This window comes from Sinocyclocheilus grahami, unplaced genomic scaffold (genome assembly GCF_001515645.1).
Source record: "Sinocyclocheilus grahami isolate Dianchi unplaced genomic scaffold, SAMN03320097.WGS_v1.1 scaffold1020.1, whole genome shotgun sequence".
In the NCBI taxonomy this organism is placed as follows: Eukaryota; Metazoa; Chordata; class Actinopteri; order Cypriniformes; family Cyprinidae; genus Sinocyclocheilus; species Sinocyclocheilus grahami.
Genome location: NW_015506199.1, coordinates 148187 through 162356, shown reverse-complemented (window position 1 = coordinate 162356; position 14170 = coordinate 148187). Strand labels below are relative to the sequence as shown.

General features: G+C 37.4%; 1 protein-coding gene across 1 annotated transcript in view; it reads left to right on the top strand.

Moving 5' to 3' along the window:
- Window positions 1–6579: 6579 nt before the first annotated feature.
- LOC107565717 (solute carrier family 2, facilitated glucose transporter member 4) overlaps window positions 6580–14170 on the top strand; it is a 71704-nt gene continuing 64113 nt past the window's right edge. The window contains exons 1-4 of the mRNA XM_016250981.1: window positions 6580–6820; window positions 10006–10101; window positions 11151–11311; window positions 12027–12151. Of these exons, the coding sequence (XP_016106467.1) occupies window positions 6788–6820; window positions 10006–10101; window positions 11151–11311; window positions 12027–12151 (415 nt within the window). The 5' untranslated portion in view covers window positions 6580–6787. The remainder of the gene's footprint in view (window positions 6821–10005; window positions 10102–11150; window positions 11312–12026; window positions 12152–14170) is intronic.

The window sequence follows — 14170 nt, the reverse complement described above, 5'->3', positions numbered from 1 at the left end:
CTCCATGAGAGGGCTCACCACAATTGCAGTAGAACACAGCTAGCCACAGATAGCTGTATTCAAATAAGCCCGTCCCGGCCAAAAACAATGGCTGGAATATAACCACCCTCAGAAAGCTATATTAAGGATGTCCCAAATCCGTGTCAATCACACAGTAGGCTAGCAAAGCACCGTGCTATTGACCAAGATCTCACAAAAGGGAGATCCAGACATCAGTAAATGATTCGCTAAAGAACGAACACAAACATCATAGTCCAAGATCAAGCCTGATATAAGCAGTAGCCATAGCACTAGAGGGCTGGACACAGCTATCCTCGAATAGCAGTTCTCTCAGATAAGGCTGAAGATTGCCCAGGCCAAGGAAGTGGGCCATCTATTTAAAACCCCGAAGGGGAGACAGCACAAATCAAGTCACCTTTATTTATATAGCGCATTTAATAATACAGATTGTGTCAAACAGTACAGCATTAATTAGGAAAATATTGTGTCAACAATGCAAAATGACAATAGTAAACACTCAATTTTCAGTTAAAAGCAGTTCATCATTGAATTCAGTGATGTCATCATCCAGCTCAGTTCAGTTTAAATAGTGTCTGTGCAATCAAGTCGACGATATCGCTGGAAATTAAGTGTCCCCAACTAAATAAGCCAGAGGCGACAGCGGCAAGGAACCAAAACTCCATCGGTGACAGAATGGAGAAGAAACCTTGGGAGAAACCAGGCTCAGTCGGGAGGCCAGTTCTCCTCTGGCCAGACGAAACCAATTCCAGGCTGTAGCAATTTCACATTGTGCAGTGGACTCAACTGGTTCATGTGGTCTTGTCCCGGAGGCCGTCTAGGAGACAAGGTCTCTGGGGCTCATCTAATTGTCCTGATCTCCGCTGACATTCATGGCTGTAGAGGTCCTTTCTAGGTGCTGATCCACCATCTGGGCTGGATACGTACTGGATCCGGGTGACTGCAGTGACCATCTGATCTGGATACAGACTGTATCTGGTGCCTACGGTGACCTCGGAATAAGAAAGAAACAGACAAATATTAGCGTAGATGCCATTCTTCTAACGATGTATCAAGTGCATCAGGTGTTATGGGAAGTGTTCCCGGTTCCGGTTGTCCTAATTAATGCAGCCTAAAAATCCTTTAACGGATTTGAGTATTAGAAATGTGTTAGTGTGTTATGTATAAACCAGGTTAAAGAGATGGGTCTTTAAACTAGATTTAAACTGACAGAATGTGTCTGCCTCTCGAACAATGTTAGGTAGGTTATTCCGTGGCACAGTCCAGGCAAGGGGCTCACAGAGACCACAATCTAAAAACCCTAAAAGGGAAGCGGTCTCCGCACTGAAACACAGCTATCCTCGAATAGCAGATTCCTAAACAAATACTTCAGCACTTACTCGAGAACTTGCGCCAAGGGGAACCCAACCTAGTTATTAAAATCTATGCTAGAATATAGCTGCCCTCAGACCGCCATATTCCAGAGCAAAAAAATATTCCCCATAACCACTCTAGATGCTGAAAACCCTGGGAGAGAAAACTCGCAAGCTTCTCTCCACAGAATATTTAAATATATTCACGCTCAGCGAGGCTCTCCACACACAATAATATGCATGTCAGAGAGGCATGGCCGAGCTGAATATAGCTCTGCCCACGATCTCGCAGGATCAGGGCTGAAACGACTCTGTGCTCACACTTCAACGTCATAACAACCCAACAATATCCGTGGCATCTGACAACCCTTATAGAGAGGGTGTGCAGATGCCGCAGATCAAAGCGATGACCACTAGGTGAGATAAACTGTGCCACGGCATCAGCGAAACCGGGCCGCGAGACACAAACGCTCTGTTCCGTATCCCTCGGGAATTGAAACAAACGTGAGCGGAGCCTAGACATCGTGACTCATCACAATGTGCACGTAACTCTGAACGCGCGTGCTCTTCGCCGAGACAAACGCAAAAGCAAAAAATGCCCTTGAGTGTTAGAATCCAAACACGGAGGCACACATTCCCTAAGGCGCTGCTCGACTCGAGTGCTATCCGCAGGATCCGATAACCCAAAAAGGGCATCTCAAAACTCAAATGGGATAAACGTGAATGGAGCTTCTCATTGGATAACACTCACAATGAGTGCGTTCAGAGCCCTCGAGCACTGAACGCGCAAGCTCCCGACCAAAAACAGATGACAGATAGATCGTGCGCGTCCTCAAGTGCCAGAAACCTCTGGAACGGAGGCACACACTTTCCACACCTGCCTTGGTCTCTCACACACACTTCAAACAGACGTCATGGGCCAGGTGGGCCAATAGATTGGCATTGTTTCACACGTGCTTCAGACACTGGTCATGCAGGCTGCATTGCCCTAGGGGGCACAGCGTTGAGTTCCCTAGAAGGGGAACTATGGGGATAATGCTTTGCAAAGCTGTGTATTTCTGACGGAGAACTCCTATAACTCTTTCAATATGTATCCTAAGAGACGCTAAGTGTCTTGTACTCTCCAAGTCAACAGGATCTAATTGTTTTTTTCCATGTGTGAATGCTGGAATCTTTAGTTCAGCTTGCTGAGTACGGATGGACTCTCTGACATTGAAACTTCTGTCTGCCAAAACCAGGTCTCCTGGGAGCAAATGGGTTAAAAAAATTACTGTGCTCTGTGATGAAATTGTCACTCTCCATCCATTGGAAATGAAAGAAATGGAGCCTTGTGGACAAATGGCAATTCAATATTTCATTGTATGGTGTGACTTGTATGCTGAATAACACTGAGCACTGCCTAATAAGTTTCTAGGTTTTTCTATAAATCTTTCAAAACAATCAATAATGCACGCTGTCTTTTCAAAAGTACTGTTCCTAAATGCATATGGAAGAGATTTTCTTAAAGATTCCCTGTCAGGCCATACAACTAGACTTGGCACTAGTCTACAATACATTACATTAATACAGCTTTTGAAAATTCTTGAAACAATGATCGGATCAGTGCCAAAGTAATAAGCCGAAAACTCAAAAGAGATATTCAAGCTTCCTTAATGTTAGCATATACTGCTGAAATAATGTTAGGCTAGACTTAGGCATGAGATAGGGAGCTACAACATGAAACAATGTCATCAGTAAAGAATAAGTTTGTAAACCTGTGATGATATTTACCTTTTTATCATTGTTTTGTAATGTTCTCTCCTTCAATGCAGTTCTATTTTTTTTCTCTTTTAACAACATATTTTCAGTCCACAGAGCTTCACATTCCAATTCCAGAGATTGAGTGTATTTCTTACAGTTTTCATTATCACATGGTGAAGCTGCTGTATCATAATTTTCTTCAGGAATAGGGTGAACATTTTCAAGTTCTTTGTGGGTAATGTTCGATTAGTTCACCTGGTGTGCAGTAGGATGCTTGCTGCTGTCTTGAGGACAAACTGTTACTGCTGAAGCTGATGACTTTGCTGCTTGCTCTATTCTTTGGAGTTTGCTCTTCTGTCTTCTGTTGAACACATCTAACTTCTGCCGCCTTCTTTTCTTCTCTGGGGATGGAACATGATTGAAGATAGATGTGACTTAGTCGGGTGAAAGAGGGTTGTCACTCTTTTTCCCTAAAACAATATTAAACAGAAATGGCAACAATTTAATGAGAATTAAGCTTCTTTTAGGCTAGCTACATTACCTTTTCATTTAACTGACACTTTAATCCAAAGCGACTTACGAGTAGTCTAAGTACTAACATTGAAGTTACACAGCAATGAACTTTAGTTAACAGAAAAGAATACCAACTAGTGAACCCTAACAGTTAAGTAAATCAGTAAAACAGCATGAGCTACTACTAGTAATAACAAGAGGATGCCATGCAGAACATAATATAGTGCAGCAGAGAATTAAAGTGCATAAGTTAAAGTACCACACAAGACAGCTGTCAAGGGATAGTAGTGCAAGGCTAGCAAGCTTTTGTTAGCCCCACAAAATCTACACCACACTGCAAGTGAAACTTGAAATCGTCAGAAACCATTTTAAACATGTTAGCTAGCCAAGTTACATTAAAAAGATCATACCTGATATGAAGTGATCACTGCACAAGCGAAATCCATTGCTTGATGGCTCCCATCGCTCGGTTTTGCTGTGTTCATTAGCACATTTTAATTGCAATGAACCATTTTGGCCGTCTATCGGGATCCTTTGGAATACGATAAAATGATTTCCCCTTTGCTTTCCCCCACCTGCTCTGGCATCCTGGCGCACAGCAGCTGTCCACCATGTTATAGTAAGTAAGGTTTGTAAGGTCTAAATAGTTTTAAATTATTGTTCGACCACTGTCGATATGAATGCTAAGTTACAGCTGCTCTAGCGCTCTCCTGATGGCCTGCCAAAATGGCGGAGTTTAGATTGCATGACATCAACCATTCAAACGTGCATGTTAATTAATCAGCGTATCGATCTGGATGATCTCGCCTCCCAGTGAAACTCCTTTTCCAAATCTCTACACACTTGACGCTTTCGGATTTTGAAAGGGCACACGTGTTGTTTTAGATAACTATTTTACAGTTCACAGACTCACAGACACTTCCTATTCACGGTTGAAAATGAAACTTCTGTTGTGCTTGAAACAAGTTCCAAATGCAACGGCAAACACATAAACAGCACATTCTGTTCAGTAAATCAGAAATCCAGTTAACTTAAGCAGTTTATAGCTACAGTTTGTGGTTTGGCTTCCCTTCCATGTAGATAAATAAAATATTTATTATGATATAATAACTCTTGTATAATAATAATAATAATAACATCAACAACAACAACAACAATAATAATAATAATAATACATAAAAGGGGCAAGTGTTTTTTTTAAAGAATAGAATTAAAATAGAGAGTACTAGAGTTAGAGGGTCAAATAAAGATGGAAGAGATGTGTTTTTAGCCAATTCTTGAAGATGGCTAAGGACTCAGCTGCTCGGATTGAGTTGGGCAGGTCATACCTCCAGGAGGGAACATTTAATGTAAAAGTCAGTGAAAGTGGTTTTGTGCCTCTTTGGATGGCACAATAATTTTGCAGAATGCAAGCTTCTAGAGGGCACATAAGTCTGAAGTAATAAATTTAGGCAAAGGGGTGCAGAGCCTGTGGTGGTTTTCTAGGCAAACATTAATGCCTTGAATTTTATGCGAGCAGCTATTGGTAGCCAGTGCAAATTGATAAACAGAGGTGTGACGTGCGTTCTTTTCGGCTCATTAAAAAACAATCTAATAATAATAATAATAATCTAATAATAATAACAACAATAATAATATTTATAATCATAATAAGCCTCTTTTTTTCCCCAAGAGCTCTGATCTTGAAATACGTTGCAATACTTTAATGACTAATATAGATTAATGCCCTTTTTTATTATTATTTTTAAGACATGTTATCACATTTGTAAAATGTAATTTATATATATTTATGAGGTGATGCATAAAAATAAGAGCATCAAATCAAAAATGTATTTTAAATGTCACATGTGGTCTACACTGAGCACTGGATCTACATTATTAATGCTGTAGCAGACCCTGTGTCCGTCTTTAAGGGATCTGATTTCTCTGTGTTCAGTGAGAAAGGCACACATGACTCTGGCTGGGGCCCTTCAGCTGACGGGTATCAGATTTAACCACCCTTTCTTTGCCAGGAACATCAGAGGGTCAAGGAGAGAGGTGCTTGATAGGGACAAGACAAGCAAAGGAGAGAAAGTGGCATGAATTGGAAGCATGTAAAACTATCAGGGGTGTATGATTATTAGGGCTTTTACATTGATTGAACAACTCAGACATTTTTCCATTGCATTGATCGTATTGTTTTGGTGTCAGACTTTAACCCCCAGCCTCACAAATTTTAACTAAAAGAAAGACCATGCACACCTCAAGATATAAGTGGTACAGTCCACAACTGAGGAACACCTGTTGCTTCGGGAGGATTCTTTTCGTGTAACATGGGAATGAGCTTGTGGGGAGGGGGTTATAAGCAGAGTTTGTGACCCCTTTGGCATGTGTTCCAAAATAGAAAGGGATTTTTAAGCTATGAAAAGCTGGACAATAGAGACTAGGTCAGCCCAGCTGACCACTCTTGGCTAATGCTGTTGGGTTCCAAACCACCAGGCTGGGTATCTGGACTCTCTTGACCCAGCTAATCACGTGGTGGAAGCTGAACCAACAAAGTGAATCTTTGAAAATCTCAAACCATACATTCAAATAATACTTTCAGCTTATTAGTGAGGATATACAGAATGTCTAACAGTGCATTAATGTTTAACTTTATAGTAATTAGTCTCAGTTCTGCACAAAATGTAATGTGTCTTTCTCTTCAGGTCTGTGCAAAGACATAAAAAATAATAAACGGAACTAAAGCAAACTTCATGCAAGCCATGCTACGGTACCCTTACTCTTTTACGCAATGACACATAAGGACAATTTGTGCGTCGACAAACCAACCTTGTAGGACCGGAGCTAATGGAAAGTCTGGTCACTGTTGCTACACTTTTCACATAGATCTAAACCCCTCCCCTCCGCCTCAGCCCAAACTTCAAGAATAAATGCGGGTGGAGAGTGTGTGAGCATGTGTCCCCATGCCCTCCTCTTCAAACCTCATGTGTCACAGAGAAAATTATAGACACTGGAGTAACACTTGAGCCTAGATCCATATTCTATACTTTTTTGTCTAGCTCTTGTCTATGTGTGTGTTTTAAAGGACCAATTAAATTCACAGATCAGTGCTTTGGAATAATACTGTTTGGAGAAGACTTGCGAGACAGGACCAAAACTTTGAGTCTCGCAAGCTCAGCGTCATGCCGGCTGGGTTTCAGCAGCTGGGAGGGGAGGTAATGAAAATATATATTATGTATTATGTATGTTAGATAGTGTGATCTGCGATACACTCTGATGATGACTGTTTAACTTGAATCTTTAAAATATAAACATTTTAATCCCAATTTTTAATTGCTTATAATTAAAACAAAAGTATGTTTGTTTACAGTAATGGCTGTGCTGTTAAAAACCTAAAATAATAGATTGTGAGAATGTGTCTGATTAAATATTACATTCACATTCAGATGTAAAGCTTCTGTCAGTTCTGATAAGATGATAAAGTTGTCCCAAAATATTGCGATCCAGCGAGAGTATTAAATGGCAATAAAGTCAACATTGCAGTTGGAGGAAGTATGTAAATGGTCACATGTTTCAAGGTCAAATCTTTGCTTTTATATGACCTAGATGTACTTGGTAAAGCATTGCAGTCACACAGTGGACTTTAAATTATAAATTGTAACTAGCTGAATACTGATACTTAATCATACCATTACAGTAATCATGACCCTGAGACACCACTAATTGCCAACCTCAACAATATTGTTATTATGCCAGTATGTGTAAAGACCTCATTTAACGTTTTGTATATATTTGCAAAAGTACAGTACACCTCTAGACATGATAAGCAAGTCTTGGACTATTATTAATCTTACGAGTTGAATCATCCCTTGCACCCAAAAAGCACCGAGACAAGGAACCTATACCCCGTGCAGAACTTCTTTCGCATTCTTTACTTCGAGAAATATATGTTGCATTTACATCTCGTATCAAAAAAGAGTAGTTTTTAAACATTTATTTAGCTGAAACTGAAAAATAAAAATGCTTTGCAGACATACTGTCTCTCTTGACATTGTTTTCATGTATCATTACAAAACACATTGTAGCCGAATCTCAAAATAGCTGGGTCATGCCAGGGGAAAAAAAAAAAAAGTTAACTCTAAAAATGGCAAGACCATAAAGAGACATCAGAAAATTAATTTATTGCTATTTTCCATCTTATTTGGACACATATAATACAACTTGATAATTTTTTTTTCAAAAAATGACTTTTAATTTTGATTTTAATGTTCGTATCCCACAGGATACGTTGCCAGTTTGGGGGTATAAATTAACTGAAAACAGAACACTTGTTTATCAATGCTTGATACAACATGGTTGTAATTCCTGAACACTTTTGAATACAGACCTAAGGTTGGTCTCTTTTTAAAGAAGACACAAAGCAGATTATTGCTGAAGTGAAAGCATTAAAAAAAATAAAGTATAAAAAAGTTATAGAAGTTTAAGTTTGCCGTAAAGATAATGCAGTATACTATTTTTTAAAAAATTGTATATAAAATAAATACTTTATAAAATATGTTGCGCTTCAAATTGCTATAAAATGTAAACCAAGTTATGTTCCAAATTTGAAGTTGATATCACCAAAATTGTGGTTCCTGTGAGATTTTGTTTGGGTACTATACCAAAAATAACCACTGGGTAACACTCAAACTCTATTGAATTCTTTTGATGCAGTTTTCTGTCACAAATCAATAATTTTCTGTCACAATATCACTTCTATTACAAAACAGTCACCAAATATGGAACCTTGACTGTCAGACCGTTCCAACTATTTTTGTCAAGATTACAAAAAGATTTGATTTTGTAAAACACAAGCCACAAAATCACAGAGTATATATATTTAAACATTTAAAGACAGATTACAAAAAATATAAGCATTTAATTCATAAAATTTCAATTTAAACATAATAAGCTAATGCTGAACAACAGCTTTTTAAACAGGTAAGTCCCCTCCAACATGTGTAAATATGTGAACTAGATCAACTTTTATAGGTGGGTGAGTAGATTTCCCACTACAGGCGGCCATGCAGTTTTAAATGCTGCCCATGAGCTAAACAAAGAATGTATGAACAAAGTAAATATATCTAAATATTCACAACAAACACCCTTTCAACATGTACTGTAACTAAGAAATGAGACCTACACTTTCCCTGCCTCTCGCCACAGCCTCTCAAATGTTTGGATGCCACAGGATACGTTGCCAGTTTTAGGGTTAATTTAGTTTCTTTTTTGTCTTTATAAAAAAATGTAAATATGAGCAACAAATGTTTTTAATTTATTTTATATAGAATTCATTTAGATATGCACATTATAAGATTTTTTCAAACACACACATATATATATATATATGTATATATATGTATATACACACACACAGCATTTGGTTAGAGAGGTGTGTTTGACTTCTAATTAGTAGTGTCAGCAGATATAAACAAGAAAGGGTCTGCTTTGTGCTGCGCTGCTGTCACTCAGTGAAAAGACAGGTGTGTGGCCCATGCTGCTAATGCCACATGAACCACAAAGACATAGGAACAGACTGAACCATTTACCTCTAAACACATGACAGACAGAACAGATCAAAATAAGTATAAATCTTAAAAAGCCGCAATCCTTAATTAAAAATGAAGATAGAGTAATCAGATGCATATTTTGCTTTTAACATTTCAAGTTTTGAACATGACTTAATGGTTGCGTTGTATGCTCAGGTTAAGGCAATTATGTCCCTGAGGGTCTGCATAGCCATCCAGTTAACAAGATCACCATCAATATCTCTCTTACATGTTTATCTACAACGATTCTAAATATATATGTGCATTTTAGTCGAATGTATAAATATGGAATTACAATATTTATCAATATAAAATACATATTTATAATAATAGATAGACAGGTCTGAGGATGACAGTATTGCTGTAATAACCTCCTTTTTTGTAACTGTTACATTACAGATTTGTATCTGTTTCATTTTGATATTTGGCTATATTTGAATAGTTCAATTTGTAAATTAGTTAACATGAACTAACAATAAAAATACTTTTAAAGCATGTATTAATCATAGTGAATGTCAATTTCAACATTTACTAACATTAAAATCAAAAGTTGTGTCTATTAATATTTAATGGGCCTGAGCTTTTTACATTTTTATTAACTAAGGTTACCAAAGATTAATAAATACTGTAGCATATCTATTGCTCATTTACAGTTAATGTTAATGTCAGTTAATGCATTAATTGACATTAAACAGTTGGAGCTTACTGTAAAGTGTTACAGATTTGACCAACAGTGTGCAGATAAAATTGTTCTGCTTCAATTGACTTATGATATTGCAGTTATAAACATTGTACATTTTGGTGTCCTGCAGAAAATAACTGGAACCCTCGCACTGTCAGTGTTTACTGCTGTTCTGGGTTCCCTTCAATTTGGCTACAACATTGGAGTCACCAATGCTCCACAGAAGGTAATAATTAATCTATACTTAAATCAGTTGCTCATAGATATTTTGGACATATTATAATTGTATTGTTAAAGCTTAGTTACGAAACAGCTGGATATGTTGTCTAAATGATTGTGACTATTTATGAACAGTGACCTAATATTTAAAGTATTTAAATATATATTATGTTTTAATATTCAGCTATGATCATTTCAAGTACATCTACAGTCCCTCAAAATCATTTTTATACCATTTAAATTATTTTTTTAAATTTAACTCCAATGTGTCATTATAAGCTTCCAAAGTGTGAAAACATTTGTTTACCTCTTACAATGTACAGCAAATCAAGAACATCTAATTCTAGAGTGTGCTTTGAGGGCACATGGGAGAGCCAAAATGTAGATGTGACATTTCCAGCTTATGCTTATGTTATTGTTTCATCTACTAAAGGTCACATTTTGGAAATCTCTCTGTTCTTGTGCCAGGAAAAATATATACAGTACTATGCTTTACCATCACAGGAATAAATTACATTTCAAATTAAAAAATTTTTTATTTGTAATAATATTCACAGTATAACTGTTTTTCTGTATTTTTGATCAGTTAAATGCAGCCTCAGTAATGGTAAGGCAAAAAATTCAAAAACATCTCTCAAAAATATTTTAAAAAATCTTTCTGATCCCCAAATATCTGAATAATAGTGTACGTAAACCCCAAATGTGCTCCAACTCTTTTGCCCATAAATTCAATGATTTGTGAGTAAAAAATGAGTAATTTTACATTTGTATTCATGTACAGCTCAAAAATTGCATTGGTCTGTGCCTCAGATTCAGCACAGCTGAAGCCCTTTCTCCTGCTTTAGAAAACAATTCTAGGCATTTGCATTCAGATGTGATAAGAAAGATATGTTCTGTCATGAGGGTGAAAAGTAATATACAAAACATAAAATTAACTAATGCTGTAGCATAAGAATTTGAATGTGATATGGGGCTGAATTTTTCCTAGGAGTACTAATGTCTCATCATGTCACCCTCTTCTTGTCTTCCCTTGTTTCTCCATCTATTTGACCTCAGATCATTGAACAGGACTATAACTCAACATGGATGGAAAGATACGCAGAACCAATCCCTCCACAAACTCTGACATCTCTGTGGTCACTCTCTGTTGCCATCTTCTCCATTGGGGGCATGCTGTCCTCCTTCTCTGTGGGAATCCTCTCAGAGTTCTTTGGCAGGTGAGCTCTATACTGACTTTTTATTATATATGAAACTGAATGTAACTAAAAACAAATAATGTTCGGACTTAAGATTGAAACGGTACTTAAATATTGTGGCACATCAATGATAATGATCAGCAGTCGTATGTTTCTTATTTATTGACTGATTGTAAAACCACTGTAAAACCACCATCAACTTCAATGTATCGATAATATAATATTACAATATCTATTTTTATATATAGTGTAGTGATTAAATAAGAATGGGGATGGGGATGGGGATGGGCAAATGCAAACCATACCATTAAGTGAAAAAGTTTAAGAAAGGACTGGGTTATTGTTTATCTAATTAATCCAAAGTGATTTTAGCTAATCTTACTATAGGGCAACTTTGTTGAAGGGCATAGTGGTGATACCGGCATTCAGATCTCCAGTTATGGGTTACAATCAGCTAGGTAATGATGACCTGTACTTAAGATTTCATGGACAGAGATGGCCACAGTGCTTTCCTTTGTGATTGATTTTAGCTGGCATGCATAACATTGGGGTGGCACACCTGTACTCACCTACAGAACATCAGAAAACATACTGTCAGCAGAGGTGACAAAATGTCCTTTCAATATATGGAGGAAATTAATGGGATTTCTGTTCTGTTTCTTGAAATTGTAAAATCCAAAAGTTTCAATTTTGTTTTCATACAGGTACATTATTTGATGTTCTCTGTTTATGCTAGGAGGAAAGCAATGCTTATCAATAACGTCCTTGCGTTTATTGGTGGAGGCCTGATGGGAATGTCCAAAATCAGCAGGTCAATTGAAATGATGATTTTAGGACGCTTTACCATTGGGGCATATTGCGGTAAGCATTCACTCTTTTTCTTACACACTACAAACAAGGTATCTAGGACATATTAAAGGGGTCATATGATGCTATTTTAAAGCTCATTATTTTGTGTATTTGGTGTAACAGAACATGTTGACATGCTTTAATGTTCAAAAAACACATTATTTTAAAAATACTTTACATTATTGTAGTTCCCCTATGCCCCGCCTCTCTCAAACGCATCGTTTTCTACAAAGCCCCTCCTTCTGACAAGCACAGTCTGCTCTGATTGGCCAGCTGACCCAGTGCATTGTGATTGGCCGAACACCACAAGCACGCGTCGGAAATGTAACGCCTTTTTCCATAATCGCAAGCTTCAGCTTTCAACATAAATTTAAAGACAGTACATAATGTCCTTAGTTTTACCATCAGTTCAAGCCCGAAAGGGGAACAGAGTCGCGTGACAGACACAGGATATACTAAAAGAGTACATTAAAGTTTATTTAATTACAGTTTATTCTTAAATGTTCTTTCAGCTGAAATTATTCATTTAGTTGAATTTCTTTTCTGTGATCAACTTTTTATTATGTTACAGAATCTACATACAAAAATACAAACAAATATTTGAATCCTTTTCTCCATATGTAACCCTCCCACATACCCAAGGTGACCAAACCCTCCATTCCCTTCTCCCAATAATAACTTGAAAATATAAAACATTTTCAAAATAGTGCAAAACAGAAACCAAATACAGTAACTGAAAGCATAAAGTTAGAAACATAAGACATAGATCTGACACCAGTTTTTGAGATTGCATCTATCCATGCTGAGATAGTCTTCTGAGAAACTCCATGTAATCTTGCTACTGAAAACTCCATATTTGCAATGCCCAGAAATGACTGCATCCAGTGAGTACATACTAGAGAGTGTGGAGGATTCCAGCGCATCCAGCAGCGCAGAGCATTTTTTAGCAACTGTAAGTCCACAGAAAACAACTTCTTCTGAGTTAGAGAGAAAGTGCAAAGGGAATCATCAGTTAGAAGCAAAAGTCTCGGGCAACAAGCTACCTCCTAGTCCAAAATGTCCTTCAAAGTTGTGGAAACCTGTCTCCAAAATGTGTTGACTTCAGGGCAGTCCCAAAACATATGCATATACAGTATGTACCTATGCATCCATTAGAAGGAGGTGGAAATCTTCATTAAATTATGCTTCCTGGGAGTGAGATACATCCTATGAATCATCTTAAAATAAATCAACTGATGATTAGGATTTTTAGAGACATGTTTCAGATTTGCCCATATTGAATCCCAACATATGTTATTACTGTCCTCTGAGCCAGCCACATTAATATCTCTGTACCAAATATCTTCAATTGGGAGCCTTTTATAAGAAGCCTCCAAAAATAACATATACAACAAAAAAACATACACTGTGTATCCTCATATGAAGTAAGCAATTTATGTAAGGTGAGACAAGGAATACTAGAGCCCCAAGGGACCCCATATGCAAGCATGGCAGACCTCAAACGCAGATAAAAGATAAAAGAAGTACCTGGTATTTTGCTCATAAATGATTGAAGGACTGTAAACCACTGTCCCCCCAAACATCGGCCAAAACATTGATCACTTTATCACTCCAATCAGAGAAAACAAAAGTTTAATTGACTGAAAGAAGTTTGTTATTATGGCATAATAGGGAATGACAATTATGATCATTATGGGAAAACTTTGAGGCAGACCCCCAGATAGAAAGAATATATGACATTACAGGACCAATAAGTTGTTTCACATTCTTTAATGGAATGTTGCAATAGATCAAATCCTGAAATCTATATAGTAGAGCCAGATTAAATTAAATCGGCTGCCAAGATACATTCGAATCAGGATTCAGCCAGACTGCGGGAGATAAACGCCCAATGATAAAGCTTAAAGTCAGGTATTGCAAATCCACCAACATCCCTGCAGTGCTGCAGTGTTGAATATTTTATATGGTTGGGGGGGGGGGGGACTTGTAAAGAAAAAGGAAATGTTGACCAATGAATAAACATTTTCTACA